The 20,176-nt window shown below is 40.9% G+C and overlaps 1 protein-coding gene across 3 annotated transcripts in view; it reads right to left on the minus strand.

The window, feature by feature from the left end:
* Positions 1 to 20,176, minus strand: part of GABRA5 (gamma-aminobutyric acid type A receptor subunit alpha5) — a 58,358-nt gene that overhangs the window by 3,442 nt on the left and 34,740 nt on the right. For all 3 annotated transcript variants that reach the window (XM_064501828.1, XM_064501814.1, XM_064501822.1), the window contains 2 exons: positions 6,572 to 6,715; positions 583 to 735 (listed from right to left, as the gene is read on the minus strand). In XM_064501828.1, the coding sequence (XP_064357898.1) occupies positions 583 to 735; positions 6,572 to 6,715 (297 nt within the window). The remainder of the gene's footprint in view (positions 1 to 582; positions 736 to 6,571; positions 6,716 to 20,176) is intronic.

Genomic DNA, 20,176 nt, shown 5'->3' on the forward strand with positions numbered 1-20,176 from the left:
CTTTATTTTTGCAATCTTCTAGTAATAAATCAAGGAATTTAGCGATCCCAAAGGATTTTTCCATGGCAGCTTCTGTAGTAAATATGTATTTTGTAAATGCAAAATCATATTAATTTGTTTGATGGTAATAGAGATAATTACCACTAATTAACCTCTACATGGTTTTCCCAGATAAACACCTTGAAACACAGATAAACACAATGTTTTGAAGTGAAATCTGTTTCAAATGCTTACACTAGAGTATGCATTAACTCTGATAATATGTATGTTCTTTTGTTTTAAACTGTTCACTATTTTATCTGAGTGAAAAAAAACCCACAAATCACATCAATTTGACTCTTCTGTCTTCCCTCCTCTAACCTTCATATAATTGATTCCTGTGCAATTTCTGTCATAATTTTACCAAAAAGCCCCAACAGTATTTTTAAAAGATTTTGAATTGAAACTAGAAGAGAATGAAGGAATATCTGAAACATGTCAAATAGAAATAAGTATTAGTGCACTGTGGTTGGGTTACAGAAAATCACTTCCACAAACAAGCCCATTCTTTCCTGTAAACTGCAAGAAAAGTGAGATACTCACCGAAGACAGTTCTGGCAGGAACAGACTCTCTGTTTAGCCAAAATGACACTTGTGATAAGATCACAGTCATAATGCAAGGAAGGTATGTCTGGATGACAAAATAACCGATTTTTCTTTTCAGATGAAAATGTGCTGTCATAATAGTATATTCACCTAGAAGGAGGAAAATGCATACGTAGGTAAAAGTAAGGGAAGTTTATGGATTTGGGGACTGAAGCAGCTCCAGCCCCTATCTGAGGATACCATTCAGCCATTCCTAACTGCATGAGTTATGCCTGAATTTCTGCATTGTGGAAAATCAAGGCTTAAGATATAGATGCTGCTAGTTCCTGCTAGTCTTCACATTCAATCCTCAAAATGCCTAAAAGCAGAAGAAAATGAATACCCTATTGCACAAAAAGGTGCAATCCTTTTATGTACCTAGAATGTCTTGATGCTCACAAACTTCAAAAATCCGGATTGGTGACAGTGCCTCAGTCCTGCCAGTTTTTGACTCAGTCCTACAAACTGTCTAATCAGAGTAACGATTAAGGCTATCTACTTTCAGAATGCAGATTTAGTAGCAGGACTTAACCTGATTAGGGCCATTGTTAAGGCCAACCCGTGAGTTTTCAAGAATGAGATGAGGTCCAGACACTCCCTCTGCACCAAATTTATAATGACCACCTGTTCCAGTGTTGATGCTGCAGAAATACTCACTTCACACGCTGATCCTGGGAGATCTCATTGATCTGAGTATCCAAAACCACCAAACTGTTCCTCCAGAAAAAAAAAAAAAATCCGTCTTGTGCATCCAGTTTTCCTAGAATTTGATATGTCCTAGCTCTGGAAAGATAATCTATTTCTGGACCAACACTGTGCCAAGTCTTGTTTGCCTGTTCAATTAGACCTTAATATTGTATTGCCTGTGCGGAGAATTCACTGAAAGCTCCATACCTTTTTTATTTGCAAAAGTCACAGTATTGCTTTAATCTGATTTTTGTGAGGTCCAAATTTCAATACAAGCCTAAAAAATACATTCCAAAAGAGACAGACCAGCTGTCACCTTTCCTAATGTTTCAGAAAAAATAAAAACCTAACTAGTTCCTTCAGAGTGTTGCTGTAAAATTATATAGCTGTTACTGAGGACTATTGATTGAAGGTAATTGCCCCCAAAAGCACAAATCTTGCTATCTAAAAAGAGGCTATTCTTAGCCTAGGAAAAATAAGACTAAAACATAATATATGAATAAAAAACAAATAACCCCCCTCCAGCCTCAACAGATCTCTTCTCATCTTGATATCAAATTAATTTGAAAGCATGCATTATTCAGCTGGATACTGATGAATCAGAGTAGTGCTTGCTCTGAAATATATGTTGTCCTCTAAGAATAAAACAAATATAACTATCCTTTTGACTTACAAATTATGCAGATCTAGGAGTTTTTTGGGCATGTATCTCATATTTTCTGAAGAATGAGCTGAATGCAGACTTTAGCTACTTGAGCTAAAGGATTAGCTGTAATATCTGTTGCAAGAATGGACTGTTATCCTCTATACAACAGCCACTAAAGGAAGATACATAACAGACTGATTCTGCATTGAGTGAATAGCCTGAGTTGAGCTGCAGCCAGAACTGCTAAGCAGTTAGATTTGGCAGATTATTTCTAAGTGACAATATGTCTAATTAGCTGAGGACAGGTCTACAGTAAAAGGGCTTTGCACATATAGCTATACTGATATGTTACACTAGAAAAGCTCTCTTATTTTGAATGAAGTTAAGGGACTTCATTCCTCCTGGGGATTTTAGACACAAAGACTTGAATAGCACAGAATTTCCTTACCTGACAGCCTGCCTCAGTCTTTTCGACTTTCTTCTGGAGTCTAATTTTCTTGTGAAATGGCTCCCTGAAGAGGGATGGGGAGATGGACAGGGAATGGTGTGAAACTGGGGAGAAAAACCCTGTGAAATGATGTCTAATTCTCTTCAATCTAGTGTAATTTTGAACGAGGGATGCTGAACATGCTGTGGTCTCAGGAGGAACCCCACTTGCTTTTTATTTATGAGCATTCAGTTTGTGGATTAACAATAAGATATGCCAGAAGCAGCAGGGTCTATGTGCCTGTAATCTGTTTCTGAGTCGCTACTGCATTAGGATGCATTTTGAGTCACAGTTTCCCTGGTCACTTAGGAGTGATGATATGCATTATTGATTTTGACAGTATGCTTTGGGAGCTGGAATAAAAAACCCTTATATGAACTATGCAGTTTCAGCAGAGCAACAGGATCCTTGTTTCTATAAAGACAGAAAATGTATGAATGTATGAATGACTACATTTTGGTGGCCTTCCATGGCTGGTTCTCACCTTACTTAATCATTTTCTTTAACCTATCAAGGCTCCTTTTGCCTCTGAAAAAATGATAACACCTTGATTGTGTATTTGTTCTTCTTCCAACACGTATCTTCTCCTTTTTCCTATGTTATACTTTTCAAAAAATGCCTACACTGGGGATGTTTCCGTCGGCAGACATATGGCTTGCAAAAACCACACAGACATAGCTTGGTTTTTAATGCCCTGGGACCACTGCTTAAAATAATGCTAAAAGCTGCACGAGTTGGCTTTTGATTTATGGTGGATGAAATCCACCAAATGCTCTGTTGGAGAGGCAAAGCTCCCTTTTACTTCTGTAAGGCCAGAATTTATCCTTAGAGCATAAGCTTTCTTGAGCAGGAGCTAATTTTTATTATAGATTTATGTAGCACTCAAAACAAAACCCTGTTCCTGATGGGGTCCTCTAACCACTGCAAAAACAACTCTAATAATAAATTTAGCAGCAATTAAAAGCTCTAGAATGCATTTCTTCTCCATGCAGTTGCTATAATTTGGGGGGACTAGCCTAAAAATCAAGCTAATATAGGAAAAGCTATGCTACTGTGCTGTTGCTGGTCTTGGTTTTTTGATGCTTCAAAAACTGCAACAATATTTTTAGGTATTTGGAGAATGGAGTTCTGGAGATCACTCTTAAAAATTTTCAGGATTCTTACATGCATTTTTCCACTGCCATTATGCTGAGATTCAGTGGCAAGCCAGCCCCTACGCTTGCTGACTGTATGTACCAGCACTCGGGGGTACTGACAACTGACATGTTCTGGCAGGAGCCTGAAGTTAGGTCTATAGCACTGCAGTCCCTGACCATGCCCTTTTTATAGTGCTGCACAGTAAAGATACATCTCAAAGAAAAGCCAGAATTATTTGGTGCAAAATGAAGGGCCGAACGTTTCTTTTATTATTTGGGCTTTGGATACTGCAGAGTTTAGGCTCCAGCTGGCAGAAGCTAAGAGAGTGGGGTTTTGTTGTGTTTCACGGCATTGCAGATGCTAAGTTAGCAATCGGAGATTCTGAGGTGCTCTTTAGGTGGGCAACCATCAAACTGGGCAACCATCTGCAGAAACCAGCAAGATCTAGCTGGACCCAAATCCCAGCTCTGAGTGTTTTCAGCGATCCAGTACCAAGACATGACAGATGTTGGGACTGTTTAAAGCAGTGTGAGTAGACAAATATCTTCTCTTTTGGGGGAGTGACATTTAGGGACCTTAGCACCAAAAAAAAAAAAAAAAAAAAAAAAACCCAAAAAACAGGCAGCACATGTCAGAGCTACTTTCTGTGGCATGGCCAACACATTCCCAATTTAAGGACTGGTTAGTGCCAGCATATCTTTTCCAAGAAGAGAGCTAAACCTAGGGGCTTGGATACAAAATCAGCGAAATCCAAATGGATCGGTGCAGGTTCAGCATTTAGCATTTAAAAAAAATCTATTAGAAAGAAGAGCATAAATGCCCCATGACACATATAAACATTTTGCCTATGCAACTGCAGGGGCTGTGTAGTTTGACTTGTGTGTCACAAAAAAACACTAAAGATCTAAACAGTTGGATTTGTACGGTAGCTATTTGGTTTTTCATTTTCACATTCAACAATTCAATAGAAGGAAGAAACATCTTAGATAGCCGTTCACAAGTAACCCTGATTACCAGCCTACTGTGAGCTTGATGAAGTCCAGAAAATCCATTGCTGACTGATGCTTTCCCTGTGTAAAATCGGATTTTTGTATTTTGCTAATCCCCAGTTACAATCTGTGTCCTGCTCTTTGTGATCCACCCTGCAATCAGAATCCAGCCAGCCCAGATGTAACCTGGGACATTAATATAAAATCTTGACTTTGGAAAACATGCATTTATTAGCCTAAATCTTAGGGTACAGGAGTGAGGTGATTACTGAGCACAAACTTCGGGATTTGTCTGAAGAGACAAGAAGACAAGAAGACTCACGGGCAGAGCTACAAACTGGAAGTGGCCCGGAGCTGACACACTGGAGCACTCACTGCCTCGGCTGGGTTGTTTTCTTGCTCTGAGTAGCAGGACGAGTTTGTAGGAGATGCCCCAATACATCCTCTGGCTCTTTTTTTTGGCAATGATGAAGGCGAGAGGGGAGTTGCCATTCATTGCAGAAAACAATGCGGCTATGATGGTAAACTGGTAAGGAAAAAAGCGTCTTTGCTCTTTAATGGGAGACAGATTGCTTGTCCTTTTTCTATTGGGGTGACTGCTCTGAGCTTCCTCTATGTGCTTCTCTTGACTTTAAATATCTTTGCTTCAGCAACTGTTTTATGGCTCCTAAAATGGGCAAAGGGAAGGGATGAAGTTTTATAGGAAGGAGCTGGTGGTTTGGTTTTGTTGATCTCCTGTGCTGCCTGAGACAGGCTTTCCCTCACTTTGTCTAGTGCTTGGAGAGTAAGTGGCAAGCGCAGCTGTGTCCCTCTTCATTGGCATGTTTGGATAGTTTGAGCAGAAAGCTTTGCTCACCTTTATGTTTCAATCCTACTAACTTTGTGTGTGAGTGTATGTGCACCTGTTTTCATGTCTCCTAAAAATCGCACAGATGATAGTAACAGGTTTCTTACTTCATCTATACCTTTTCATCTACAATCCTGATTTAGGCTCAAAAGCTGTTATTTTTAATGAGGAACAGAGAGTATCTCAGGCAAGACTTTGGAATGCTTTGCCAGCACTACTTTTTACAGGCTGCATTATTCAAACCTGGACGATGCTCCCTTTCCCCTCCCCATACCCTGTGCAAGGAGCAGTGGTGGGAATCTCTCTTTGTTTTAAGGAAGGCTATTTTGTCTCCAGGCTGAGAAGCCCTTCCACTCTATGCCACTAATGCTCTCAAGACAAGCGTATTATGTAACCTGGTTAAGCCCCTCTCCTGCAGAGCCCATGTGACCCCAGGCCCAGCCTGGACCGCCCTCTGTGGCTACGCGGAGTCCCCCGCCAATGCGCACAGAGGGCCGCCCTTGCGTGGGAGCCTTAAGAAGCAGGGAGGGAGGGCTTACGTGGGTGGCTGGGCTGGGATTAAAGCTTCTTTGCCTCCCTAATGCTGCCACATCTGGCGCCTCCACTTCCAGTTATGGAGGAAATGGGAATCCTCGGGGTTAGCACCTCCTCTCCAGCCACGGGGTTCCCTGGACACATTGCAGAGCCATGCAACAGCTGCCACTCTCCCTCCCCTCCCTCCCCTCCCTTCCCCCAAGCAGTTTCATCAAGCAAATCATTTTAAAGCTATGATTGAAACAGATCAAATGTGTGGGTGGTTTTTGCATCCTGAGGAGGGGTCCCTCCCACAGGGAAATAAGCCAGCAGTAGTGCTGGCACTCTCCGCAAAGGTAGTTGCCAAGAAGGTGCATGCAACTTATCCAGGGCTTCTGCAATTGCAGGAGCTTGGGTGCATCTTCAGCAACAGCCCCGTGAAGTACCTAAGAGCCAGCAGATACCCTCTCAGTGTTTTAGCAGATACCCCCTCAGTGTCTCAGCTAAATAGCCAGGAGTCTGCACATATATCCCCAACTTCTACAGACACTTCCCCCATCTCCTTGCAAAATAACCAGAGCCTGTATATCTCTCCTAATACTTGTGCTTTCAGAAAGGACAGGGTGGAAAGACTGTCCTACCTGTACTTGTACTGATGTTTTCAGTTCCTACAGTTTGTCCCATCAAGTGGTACTGATTAAGTCGTGAACCATCTTCTGCCACCACCACAGATGTTGTGGTGCTATTAGTCCACACATAGATCACTTCAGAATTGGGGTAGGCATCTGTTGACAAGGGAGGAAAAAAAAGATGGTGATGAATAAAACACTGTATAATATTTTAGTGGATCTTTAAATGATAAATGATGGGGAGAGGGAAGAATGGAGGAGTGAGACTGAATGGAGAAAAACAAATAAAGATGATATAACCATGTTCCCATATGCCCAGCTCAAAAATATTAGGTTGAAGCCTTCTAATGTAACAGATGTGTGGGATGGTTTGTCAAAGGCTGGAACAGTAGAAGTATAAATAAAATCTATCACAGCCACTTGATTTGAGAAAGAGTAGCTCAGACCCATACTCACCTAGTTGGCAGTTCCTAAATCCTAGCAAGTTGCAAAAGGTGTTTTGTTGAAGTCTCCCCTCAAAAACACTTGGTACCTTAAGTGCCTTGGATGACAGCTTCTGTGTCTCAGCCCTCCTCCAGGATCAAATATATGAGATAAGCCATGTGTCAGTGCTGGGTCTGATGTGCATGTGTGGGGTAGGTTGGGGTATTCGTGCGTCTGGACTGGGAACTGGTTGTGCATGCAGGGCCAGGGCTTCTGTGTGCAAGGTCAGACCTTCGTGTGTGTGGATGAATAGACTGAACTGTGTCCACTGAGCCTGGGATATGTGTGCATGCATGAGGGGAGTAACTTTTGTATGCAAGGGAAGGAAAGCTGGGATGTGTGTACATGCCCCTGTGTGTGTGTGTGTGTGTGTGTGTGTGTGTGTGTGTGTGTGTGTGTATCCATGATGCAGAAGAACAAAGAAAGTAATCAGGGCTCAGACTGTAAAGGAGAACAGGACCTGAGGGCTGTGCATGTAAGAGTGAATGGATGGTTGTCTGGATACACACGCATATCTGAAAATGTGAATATGGCAAGATTTCTCTCTAACATAAGTCTTAGGAAATAAAGGTAATGGCAGTACTGCCAGCTCATTCATTTCTCAATAATGTTGCTGTTATTTTTAAAGCCCTAACACCTGGAGTAATTACACTTTTAAGAAGAAACCTCAGTTTTCTTTTAGAAATACTGTCAAGGTAGCTTTTTTCTATTTTTTAAGCCTTCTCTGCAGATAAAGTCTTAAAAAATCCAGGAGCTGACTATACATTTAAATATATTTTATTTAATTTAAGCAGTTCTCATGGTTTTTAGAACTTCCTGATTGTTGAATGCTTTCAGGTAGCATCAGTGCAGGAATGTTACAGTAGGCTGGAGTCCATTGTACTAAAATGTCTGAAGGGCAGGTAAACTTTACTTTCCAAATAAAAGGTGAAATGTAGATAGAATTGGAAGTGGTCTGAAGTAGAATACTAATATCCAACCTTCTGCACTGTTTAACTTACAGCTTGGCAGTGCAGAATGTTTTCTTCTGGAAAAACTAACATCCTAGCTCAATGCAATCTGTGCAAAAGGCAACATGATGGCTTTCCAGATAAGAACTTGAAAGGCAAGGGCAAACTACTAGCTTGAAGGACCATATGCACTGTCTCCAGCAGACTGGAAGTTTTGTTTGCCAGAGCCAGTAAGCTGTCTTTGAAAGCTGCAACTCCATGAAGGACTTAAAAACTTTCACGGACAGCATTTCAACATGAGCTTCTGAGCCACTGCAATGGCAAAAAATAAGCTAAAGCAGACCATAGATTCATAAAACCAGGAATGTCAAGCAGAAAATGGGAAGTAATCCTGACTCAGGTTCAGAGCATATCTAGTACAATGAGCTCCAGATCACCTGAGTACATATCAGGGCAGTAAGTAGCATTTTATGTTTTTCTTGTTCTTAGTCTTCCCTTGGCATCTGTGGGAGGCACTGCAGGAGGCAGAATACTAGGCTAGATACATCTTTGGTCTAACCTTTTATGGTTATTACTGTCCACAACTTAGAAAAGATACGGAAATAAAAAAGACACAGAGAGAGAGTTCAAAAGAGGGCCACAAGAATTCCCAGGGACTGGAAAATGAGTCTTACGATCTGAAGCTTAAAGAGCTCCACTTATTTAGCTCATTGACAAGAAGCTGAGACATGAGTAAATCACTGACTATAGATACTCACATATGGAAATCTAAGAACAGGGTGAATTCCATTCCACTGACAAAAGCAAAAGAAAATTAAATATCTCGAAGATGGGTTCAGACAGATTCAGCTCAGGAATAAAACAAAATTTCCTCGTAGTGGGGGTAAATAAACAAAAGAACATAATGTTCTTTCAAAAGAACATTATGGACTACTGTTACTAGAAATACTATAATATGATAAGCATTTTTCCCATCATATGACTTACAGTAGATCATTGCTGCTGTGTTCAGGGCTGGAGCCAATTCTGCCTTTGGAAGTTGAGGATCTATGAATCCTCCATCCTTCATTAGCCATGCTGAGTACAAGACTGCATCCATTCTTTTAATGTGCTCATATTTGTACCTTTGCAGTAAAATTGCTGTAACCACATCTTACAACCAATTTTGAAAGGCTAAGAAGGAATTTCTTCCCATTGTACAATATTTGCATCACATAAAGTGATGAGATTTCACCTTTCTCTGCAGAGGTGAGATGCTCTTCGCATCTCAGAGATGATTACTGGTTAATAACATTTTATAAATAATTTCCAAATTAGATCTTAAGAAGGGAAGTAGGAGGAGTTGGGTCAGTTTGGAAAGGCGTTGCAGAAAGCCCTCTTTCTTAAATGTTTATCTGATATATGCTGTTCATGTGCTGATAGCCCCAGTGCATGCTAGATTTGAATAGGCAGATTTGGGATTGTCAGAGAAATTACTATTTGCCTGCATTACTTCTTATGCAAACCAAGCAGCTGGACTTCTTGCTGGGATCATCTAGATGTACCTCACCTCAGTAGTTCCTGTTACTGCTAGGGTCCCAGGCTTTGAGATCACTGGGTTTGTCTTGTTTTCTGCATACAGCACATCACAATGCAGCCTGACTAAACACTTCCAAGTCAGAACAGCATAACCAAATTCTGCTGAAATAAAAAACACAGTGGAATGTAGGCCCATCAGGCTTAAAAAGTATTCACTTTACTCTCCAGCTCTGCCAATCTCGAAGAGGCTCCTACTCAGAGCAGCCCAGCACCTTCTCCTGTAAAAAATCATCTGTAATTCAGGAGCCAGAAGGTGCCAAAATTCCATTCAGGTTCTCACAGGTATGCTCATGCAATCCTCCATGAGATTTTCTTGCAAAATCATGGTGGGAAAGGAAAGCTGCCCATCTCAGGGCAGCCTGGTGACAAGAGAAAGCCTTTCGCCAGAAAAGAGCAGAGTTCAAGGCCAGTCTCTGCCTGGGAGGAGGGTCCAAGCCTGCAGATCCTCTCTGACAGCAGAGTATCTACTGCTAGGCTGCCACGCAGAAAGCTGAGGGTGCTTCTTCCTACTCTCACTGAAGCCACGGCACTGCTTGGCCAAGGGTATAATATCTAAGGGAAAAGGGAGAATAGCCCAGCTAGCAGGGGGAGGTCCAGCTTCTGCTTCCAGTGCTGTGTATCTGTTTTGTCCACTAACTTTGTCATATATCAGCAGTCCCTGAGGATTCAGGATTTTTCTTCTCACTGCAGTATGCTGTGAGAAAGAAGTTGCTTGCTTCTGCTCTGACCCCACTCCTGAGAGAAACTTACAGCTCTGACAGGTGTAGGCTACCCCATGTACCTTGGTGTGGTAGCCAAACCACTGACCATGTCTTTTCAGGTCACCTCCACGTATCTGTGCACTTGCTGTAGGTACTTGTCTTCCTATCTCAAACCTTCTGCCACATCTCCCCAGAATTATCTCCAATTATCCCAACCTTGACTACCAAAAGCTCCAGTGCTGCTTCTGATAATCCATGCAGTATAATTAGGCACAGTTGTATTGAAAGCTGAAAGTGTAGGAGTAGTCTAGAATAAAGTTACTTTGGTATCAGGATAGGGCAGGTGCTGATAGAGAGACGGTATTATTCACTGTCATATCAAATTGTGTAAAAACCTTCCTCTGTTTAAGTAAAGCTCCTGGCAGGTTTTCAGTCCACCAGGCTTGCTGAAGAACTGAAGATCCTCAGCCCATGCTATCTGCAGTTACAGGGAAGCTTTACTGTTGATAGAGGAATAAGTCCCTCATCTTCTCTACATGGCACGCACACATGCACAGCTCAGGGAGATAAGAAGTCCCTCAGAGGGTGACAGAAAAGTGTAGCAGATGCTTTGTGTTAAAATATTGGGAGAATGCTGCTGATGTTGCTGCAAAAGCAAAAACCCAAATTCAAAGTCACTGAAAAAACAAGTGAGACTGCTTGATGTTTATTCTAATTTAAGCAAGTGGACTTCGTTTGTTGTTTCTGAATCTAAATAATTAATTTGGTGTTCTTTATAATGATTTTGTTGGCTTCCCAGTGAAAGGGGAAGCCCCATTAAATTATCCTTTCTCTTCTAAGACCATCCTACCAAAAAAGCAAGAAAAAAAGGTAACAGTTGGAATGGACAGCTAAAAATACAGACAGATATGATGCTACTAAATGAGAAAATGACAAGAGACATTTATTTCTAGGGGACATTTGATAAATGGCTACAGGCTTATCCTCTATAAGAGTGATGAAATAAAGTCATTTTTTTCTCATATGTGTTTATTGGATGAGCACATCCAGTTTCCTACATTCTAAAGTCCAACACACATCACAATGAATACAAAAACTATAGAGATCTCCCTTGCTGTTCCCCCCACCCTTCCTACCATCTTCCTGCTCTCGTATGTCTGGCAAGGTAAGCGTGAAATGGTCTCTCTTACCTCTGTGAACAGAGGATGGGAGCAATCACAGCCAAAGGAAGGAAGTACATTAAGAGAAAGTCTGATGAAGCAAAGCAGCCAGTTGGTAAGATCTAAGGGATCCCTGCCATTTGCTTTGGCATTGAAGAGTGCCATGTTTTGCCTTGGATAGTCACACAGGAACTAGAAAAGCAACACTGGGACAACTGCCTGTGTTGATTTGTTGGCTTCTTTCAAAGAATTTTTACTTTGGTCATTCTTTATGGTAAGGGTTTTAAAAGGACTGGATCAGATATTCAAGCTGCCCTCTAAGGCTAATGGAACAGTAGGTTGTATGCAGGGAGTCTTCTTCTCATGGCACTTCTCCCCCACCACAGGGCAATGGTGGCAGCTGTGCTTTCTCCCTTTCTCTCCCCCCACTCCAAACTGGAATAGACTCCAGGCAAAAACCATAGTGTTTCTTGGCTTCCGAAGTAAAATAAACCCAAATACAGATAGCTGGGTCCAAACTTCGAGTCCAAGGGACTCAGATGTGCTTCCAGGACTGACCTGTTGAACTACCAGCCATGGGAAATAAAAATAACACTGATGTCTGGCCAGTAAGCTTTCATATCCTCATGGCAGCAAAGCAAATAGTTTGGGAAAAAAAGAATCCTGAAAAAAATACCCCCTAAAATCTTGGATAAACCTCACAGGATGCCATAAGATCTTTGGCCTACTTAATGTACTACCTGCATAATGAGGATAATACCAACTTGTGAAATGTGGGATGTGTATATGAATGCACACCTGCATGTTTGACTTTGCATTCCATAATTAAATAAACTGTCACACAAAACTCACAATCCACAACTGGAATTTTTCTTTCAGAAAGGCACTAGTCGGAGATTGAATTAATTTAAAGAGATACTGAAGAAAAATGATTTTGGGCTTGTTTTTTATTTTACTTATTACAACTGTGTAGCTATATTCTTAGGCTCCATCGTCATATTTAGTACATGCCTCAGAATCATCAGACTGCCTAATCTTGAAGTGTTGCTAATTCCTATCAAAGCCTGTTGATTGTCAATATGCACAAATTATCAGTTTAGTTAGAACATCTAATTATAATCTAAACATGCATTCAAATATCTGTCTATCCATCTGTCTATCTATCTATCTATCTGTTTGACTCACCTAAAAGAAACTATTAAATAACTCAATAGATACTCAGGTTTACAATCTTTCAAAGACTTCTGCAGGCAATAAAATAGTGCTGCTACTAAGTCACAAGGTATCAGCCTGAATTCTGAGAGTCAGGCTGGGTTTCTTCTGGTTTGTGCATGAATACTTTTTACCTCATTACAAAGCATCAGTCAATCATCGTGCCTAGGCAGCTGAGGCCAGATTTGAGCTCTGTAACTGGAATTTCCCATTAAATTCTGTTGAGAAGAAAGAATCGGTGTACAAAAGAGATCACTCTATAGGAAGAACAGGTGGAAAGAGATCTAGTAAAAGAACATAATTTTAAGTATAAAAACAAGATGTGGTATTAAATATGCATGGACTTCTTGGGGGAAACTTTTTTTAATAATAATCAATTATGAAAGTAAAACTGCAATTTAAATACTTAGAGTAATGTATTCACATATTCAGTGATTAAGAGCCTAAAATGAGGACTTTGGAACAGTATGATGATGAATTTGTTGTTCTTTGGAAATCTGAAGTTCACGAAAATCACTTTAGGAGCCTGAAATCATCAGAATTAAGACTGATCATTTAAACTGGCATAAACTTACAGCAGCTTGATAAACAGCATGCATGACTTCAAATATGTGACATAGACAAAGTGCATAACATGTAAATACAAGGGATTATAAATTAGAAAACCCAGAATGAAGCATTTTTGGAATGGCATGGTATCATCTAAGTGGGACAACGGAGGACAAGTTGTCATGAAATTGAAACAATTCCTGTATGAAAATTGATGACAAAAGATAATAGGACTCCATGTGGCTGTAAAATGGGCAGTATGAAGTTCAGTCTTACTAAAATGATCATTTCTGTCCTTCCTGAAGTTATGTCTTCCCCATAAAAAGTTTTATTAGATTCTGTATTCACATTCCACAGGGAATGGAATAGGATGTTATAAAAAATGCGTTAGACAGGTCTCAAGAGACTTCATTACCAAGCAACACTAATATACTACAGTGATCATTCCTAAAAAAATAAAGCCCCAAGTTAGATAGAAATGACTCTGTTTCAGAAAGTAATTTAGAAGTCATCTCAGTAAAACATGGGAATAGGAATGTGCTAGAAGCTCCTATGGCTCAGAAATGAAACAGAAGCACTGACTGTATCCATGAGGTAGTAACACATACAGGACTGAAGATGCTTGTGAAATTCAGTTTGAGACACACAACGTTATATATGCATATACATGTGTGTGTGTGTGTGTGTGTGTGTGTATACATATATGTATATGTTTTAAGTTTCTTCAGCTTTTCAAAGCCAGTGACAAGGGGAGAGTCTTGCTTAATTTTAGAAGTTCCAATTCATGGAGAAAATCTTCGAGTATGACCCGACTTAGAGCTCAAAAACAGAAGGCAAATAAAGAAAAACTCATGATTTTGTTCAAAAGCAAATTTGTGATTTTAGAGGTGTGATTCATGATTAGCATAGGCAAGGCTGCTGACTGCTCTAAATTGGCTATTTGCAGGCTGGTAGACTAAATCACAGTCATACCAACAATGAATGTAATATGAATACTAATGAACAGTTGTACTGGTAATTCACTCAGACACACTGCCTTCACAGGCTGCTATTACACCACTTAAGATTAACCCTGTACTAGGAGCTGTGCAGCGTAACACAGAATTTCTCTCAAGGATCACCATGGGGACAGCACAGCAATTTGAACACTGCCCCCTAAAGAGGTGTGCGTATTGGCCACCATGCAAAAGTCACTCAAAAGTCACACGAAAAGCCACACGAAAGGTCACTCTCCTGAAATAGGAAGAACTTAAATCACTGTTTCAGGACCGCAGGTTTCTAGGCCACAAGACGATGCTCCATGATAGGACAGTCGAAGAAACTCCCTAATGCAGAGTCTGAGATTTGGTATTGCATGCACAGAAGCCTGTGCAGGAAGACACACTCTAAGGGGTGACTAAGCTGGGACAAGTGCAGGGCCTCTACATGTCTGGGTGCCCTGAGGTGCCAGGCAGCACCCACAGCAGAGGGGAGCTCATCTCCCCAAAGTCCCTGCTCTCCCTGAGAACTGACTTTAGGGAGCAGGGGATGTTTTCCATCTTTCACCCTTTCCTTTCAGCCTCCATCCCATTTCTTTCTCTCCCTGCAGTCAGTATTTATAACACAACTTCTTTCTTTATTTTAGGCTTTAGTGATAGCTGTCTTGATCTAGAACTAACCTGAGGATCAATTTTACACCACATTTCATGGTGGCGACACAATTGCCTTTCATATGGCAGGGGCAAAAATCTGTTCTGCTAGCCTCTGATATATATATATATATATATATATATATATATGTATGTATATATATTTTCTGTTATACTTGCCATGTTATGGCTGGTATAAATATCTGTTGCAAGGGGAGCAGAGGAACAGAGCAGAGAGACAGGCTGGGATGACATTTAAAAATACAAAATACCTTGGGACCTCGCTATCCCTGTGCTGGTCTTTGTAGGCCAGGCATATGGTAATTCCAAACTTGTGGGCTAGGTTTAGTGCTGTAGTAACATTTAATGAACTTTGAATTTAAAATCACTATATTAGGCAGCTATATTAACTGCTTCATTAGTAAAAACAGCATGGTCATGAAGAAGATGTTAGAGATTTAAATTACTTTTTGCAAAGCAAATAAAAGCATCCTCCAAAGTGTGACTGACACCATTATTCACGCTGCATATTATCTTGCTCTGTAAGCAATCTTGATTGTAGTGGTCTACTCATATTTTAAACTGCCACTTACTATCAGCAAAGCTACTATGGTAAGCTCTCCAGCAGTATCCCTGAAGATGGTTCTGAGAAATGTTGAATGAACTATAGAAAATACTCAATTTGATCTTGTTGTGAAGGGTTCCTTCACAAAACATGACAATTTTAGCTAAATCTAACATCATAGAACAAAATTTTGACCTCACCATAATCAACAGAAGTTCTTTCTACCAACTGCAGTGCGGCCAGGAACTCACGCATTACAGTTAGCATAGCTACCAAGCTACTGTTCAAAGGATCATGGTTTATAAATCAGTATGGCCTGAAATCAGCCAAGAGTGACTGGGACTACTTGCAGCACTAAATATATGCCTTTGTTTCTGAAACCAGTCCCTTAACGAAGAAATTTACAACTCTCAGAAGTACTGCTACATTAATAACATTCTGTGAATGTATAATAAGTAAGTCTGTAAAGGCAGTAGGCTGAAATGTTATTATTAAAACACTGTAATACTGCTCAGAAATCACAACCATTAGAACTTATTCCCAATGCCCAAGTTACAGTCATCTAAAACTCAGAGGGGGAAATTTCCAGACACCCACGGTTAGAAAACAGATCTTCTGATTCCCACTCCCAGCTGCTAGCCTGAAAGCTCAGCTAGTTTAACTGGGTTTTCCCAAATCCAGGGTGCCTGCCCTTTAGAAGACATATCACTGTTTTATATATTATGACATACTGCAGCATGACTGAAAATGTCAGGCACTCATGGCTACTGAAACAGCAGACAAAACTCTTAAAACAGGGTCTGTTCCAGAAGTCTTCAGAACAGCAGTGCAAAATGAAGAGCATCTGCAGTCCCGAGAATGGGTGCTGGCCTAGAAACCACAAAATATGGTTTCTATTCCTACTTCTGGCACTAAGATGACATTTTGGAAAAGACTCCAGCTTTTTAAGTCTCTAACTATACACTTCTGTTGTGGGTCACTGTGCAGCCCATAACTGGACTATAATGTTTTTAAGGGAAGGGAGTTACTCCAGCAAATCATAAATCTTCTTTGCCATATGAGGGCTGCCACAGACTCACTCTCCCTTTTCCTTCAATTCACCTTTCTCTTGTGTATCACCAAGGCCTTTTCATTTCCCTTCATAATAAACACAAAAGAAGCAGTTTACTAATGGGTACAAAACCTCCTGAGGCCATCAATTCAAATTACCCTACCTCAGTGATGGATAAAAGCTATTTCCATCAGGAGCCCCTCTAAAGTGAGTTGTTGACTCCAGCCTCCAGTTGCTTATCAGAGTAGCTGCCATTTCAGATGCTGCCTGTGGCAGAAGTTAAATGAATCTCCCTCTTTGGAAAATATCCCTTGGAGTCACAGAGACCCAGGCCCAAAGGTGCTTACTGATTTTATCTTTTCTGTACATGAGTGAAACATTTCCTTATCTACAGCCATCAACTGACCCATTTTAGTCATCTGCTTTAGGAGGAGATTAACCTGAGCTTAAAAATATCTACTTCTCTCCCCTGACTCTAAGAGGGTGAGAGTGATTAGCCCAGCTGTATATATTTACACTGTAGAAATACAAATAGATAAGAAGAATCCAATCTTTGCTGACAGATTTACTACTGGGATGTTTACAGTAAAATCAGTAGCTGCTAGCTCAGGCTGGACATGAGGAGTTTTTCAGTGGATATGATGTGGGAATGGGAAAAAAAGAAGCTCCTTCAGGCTTTTCGTCTTCTCATTCCTTCTTCCCTTCCATTTCTTCACCAAGGACAACAAAAAAGGTTGTTTCTTCTGAAGAAACTTGCTAAGCTAGAACTGCAGCATGCACTGAATTAGACATTGGGCTAACTTGGCTTTCTGTATAGAAGATAAAACTGATAAGGGATCGAGCAATTTAAAGGGAGGATTCCCTGGCTGATGACAGAGGTGTCAGGAAGGAGCTGCCAGACCAGAAACTGAAATCAAAGTTTTAGCAGCATCTTGCAGCATTTTCTTCAAAATTGTAGGCAAGTCATTTTGTCATTACTACAGTAATGCTACAGTAGCACTGGGAGGCTCTAATTGAACCTAAGGACCCATAATGACAGATGCAAGCAAAGCAGCTAATGAACCACTCTATCTTTGCTCAGAAGAGACTGCAATTGCTCTTTGCCTCCTTTATCCCCACCTGCAAAATGCAGGCAGCAGAGTCCTACCTACCTCACACCAGTATCATGAGAATGATTTCAGAAACGTTTTTGAAATACTTACAAGCCATGGAAATGGCCACCTTAGAAAATAACAGCCACTAAAAACATGGCTTGGAAAGCAGTATTTACCCATTTGTCTCATTTGCAAATAGTATCTCATTTACCAATGGGATAAACCAGTGATCCATGGCTGGCAACTCCAAGCCCTCACTGTGCTTCCTGGGCATTAGGGGCTCAGCTATTTCTTTGCAGTTTTGCAGACAAAGGGTGATCTGAAGGCTATATATGCCTTAAGCATGTTAAACACAGAGTATCTGTACATTTTTTTTGACTGATGATAACTCAAATTGAGCCACTGTTTTCCTGTAATCAGGCAGTTGTGTGACCTTTACATTTAGACTGAAATCTCCAGTGTGGGCAAGACATGATGATGTTTTATCAAGCACCTGGCTATCCAGACTACTCTGCCACAATAGTGTCTTGAGCACTGTCTTTACATGAGGTAAGAAATTCTGTAGAATATCTCCACACCAGCTCCTTCCCCTGCCTGCACTTTTGTTTCCTTCAGCTTGAAAACGCTGCCTGTCGAGCTTTTCCCCCTCCAAAAGCCTGATGAGCACAGGCCACCACTCAATGAAGAGGCTGCTCACGAGGAGCCAGCATGTGGCTTGCAGGCTTTCAGTGACCGCCTTTCAGCAGCCTCTCTGCAGCCAGTACAAGACAGTGCCTGAGCCTCCAGGAAGCACTCCTTACAAATATAAAAACGGTTTCATTAACCATGATCTTGCCTGCATGGTGGCTGCCCTGGGCTGGTAGGGAGCCAAGCCCGCAGCCGCTGCACTTCAGGAGAACTTGCAGCCTGCAGTTACCACCGATGGTGAGCCAGATGTGGGAGACAACAGCTTTTTCAGCTCCCATGGTAAACGCCCTGCCCTAGCCACTGTTCTGTTTGACCTTCCCTTTTAACTCTATTATGGACCTAGAGTGACAAAAAGTCACTGGCTTCTGAACAGAGAATCACAAAAAGGATCAAGGGACTGATCCAAAAATGGGCTGTATTTCACAGGAAAACAATCACACCTAGAGGACTGGAAAGTAGCAAATGCTATGTTTTTAATGTATTTTTTAAATTCTGTAGGTGCAAACAGTGATCATTTATATGCGACAAACTCTTTGAAAAGTTAATTAAAGGCAGCGACTGCAAAAAATTAAGATGAAAACAGCTCAGGCTCTCCAAAGGAAGGCCACGCCACACCAATCTCTTGTAGAAAGGTCTGAATGTGTCATAATTATGGGTGAAGAAAAACTGACAGTTCTGATAATTTGGGGGGGGGCTCATACAAAGGGCTCTTTTTACTTTTGTCACGATAAAAGGTATCATCCCTATAGGAAACCCACCAAATGAGAAAGTGGTTAGGGCCATGCTTGTTTTTAAATTCTGATCAAAAGTAGGATCCCATAATGATGTGACTGTGAACCATGCAGTCCAGGCTCAGGAGCCCATTTTTTAAATTCTAAGCAGATTTCTACTAAGAAAAGCTTCTTCGATCTCTGAAATATCCAAATATGACAGTATTTTCTTTAATACATCACACCCCCTGAATCTCCTGCCCTTTGGAGCTCCAGGTTACATTGCTCCACATCGACTTTGGGACTGGACACAACAATGAAGATGCTGACAGCACTGCCTGCTCAAAACTAGATGAAAGAGGTTTCTATATTGCTACCAATCTATATTTGAAATGAGTACAGTTTATGCTGTGAGAACACATAACTGTTTATTGGTCTAACCCACCCCACCAGATGTAGGAAGAACAGCACAGCTCAAATGAAACACTTGCAGAAATAGTATAGTTGTCTCTGTACTGAAAAGCTTTACTGACTTAATATACTAAGACCCTTTTTAAAAAATAACACTTCCAGCAGAAAGAACTAAAATAGTACTTAGACCAGATATAATAGCTTGCCACCAACATGTGCAACACCTAACTAATCCACAGCAGTGCCTGGTTCCTCTGACCAAAGTACCACAGAGGTATCTCTTTCTCTGCTAGCTATGTAGAGAAAAAGGGACTTTGAAGTTCCTCTAACCAAGGTACAATATACTTACCCAAATCTGAGCTAGTATTGTAAAGAAATAGGGACTTCTAAAATATGATTCATCTCATCCTTAGACAGTCATCAGAAACAGGTCTAGTGAATTGCACTACAGAGGTACTTATTTCTCTTCAGTGACCACAAAGGGAGTCTAGACAACTCATTCGGATAGAGCCGTCTGTCTAAAATTGTCAGAGATCCATCCTGTCCATTAGCCAAGGCTCTGCTATCAATACAAGGCTTTTGATATGGGCCCAGGCAGCCCTGTTCACTCTGGAGCAAAACATTTCCATGTCGCAGAACAGGCAAGAGCCACAGCAGATTTCTAGAAGTCTAGTGGAGCCTCGTGGCTCTACTGAATCCCTATGATTTTGTGACTATGTTTCCTTCAGGAACCTGTGTATTAAGAACTTCTGAATTAACAGACTGAATTCTTTAAACAATACAGCCCCACAACTAATCATGTGTCCATAATTTCAAGGCAACTAGAGGTGGCCCGCAT

This window comes from Dromaius novaehollandiae, chromosome 1 (assembly GCF_036370855.1).
Source record: "Dromaius novaehollandiae isolate bDroNov1 chromosome 1, bDroNov1.hap1, whole genome shotgun sequence".
NCBI classification, from domain to species: domain Eukaryota; kingdom Metazoa; phylum Chordata; class Aves; order Casuariiformes; family Dromaiidae; genus Dromaius; species Dromaius novaehollandiae.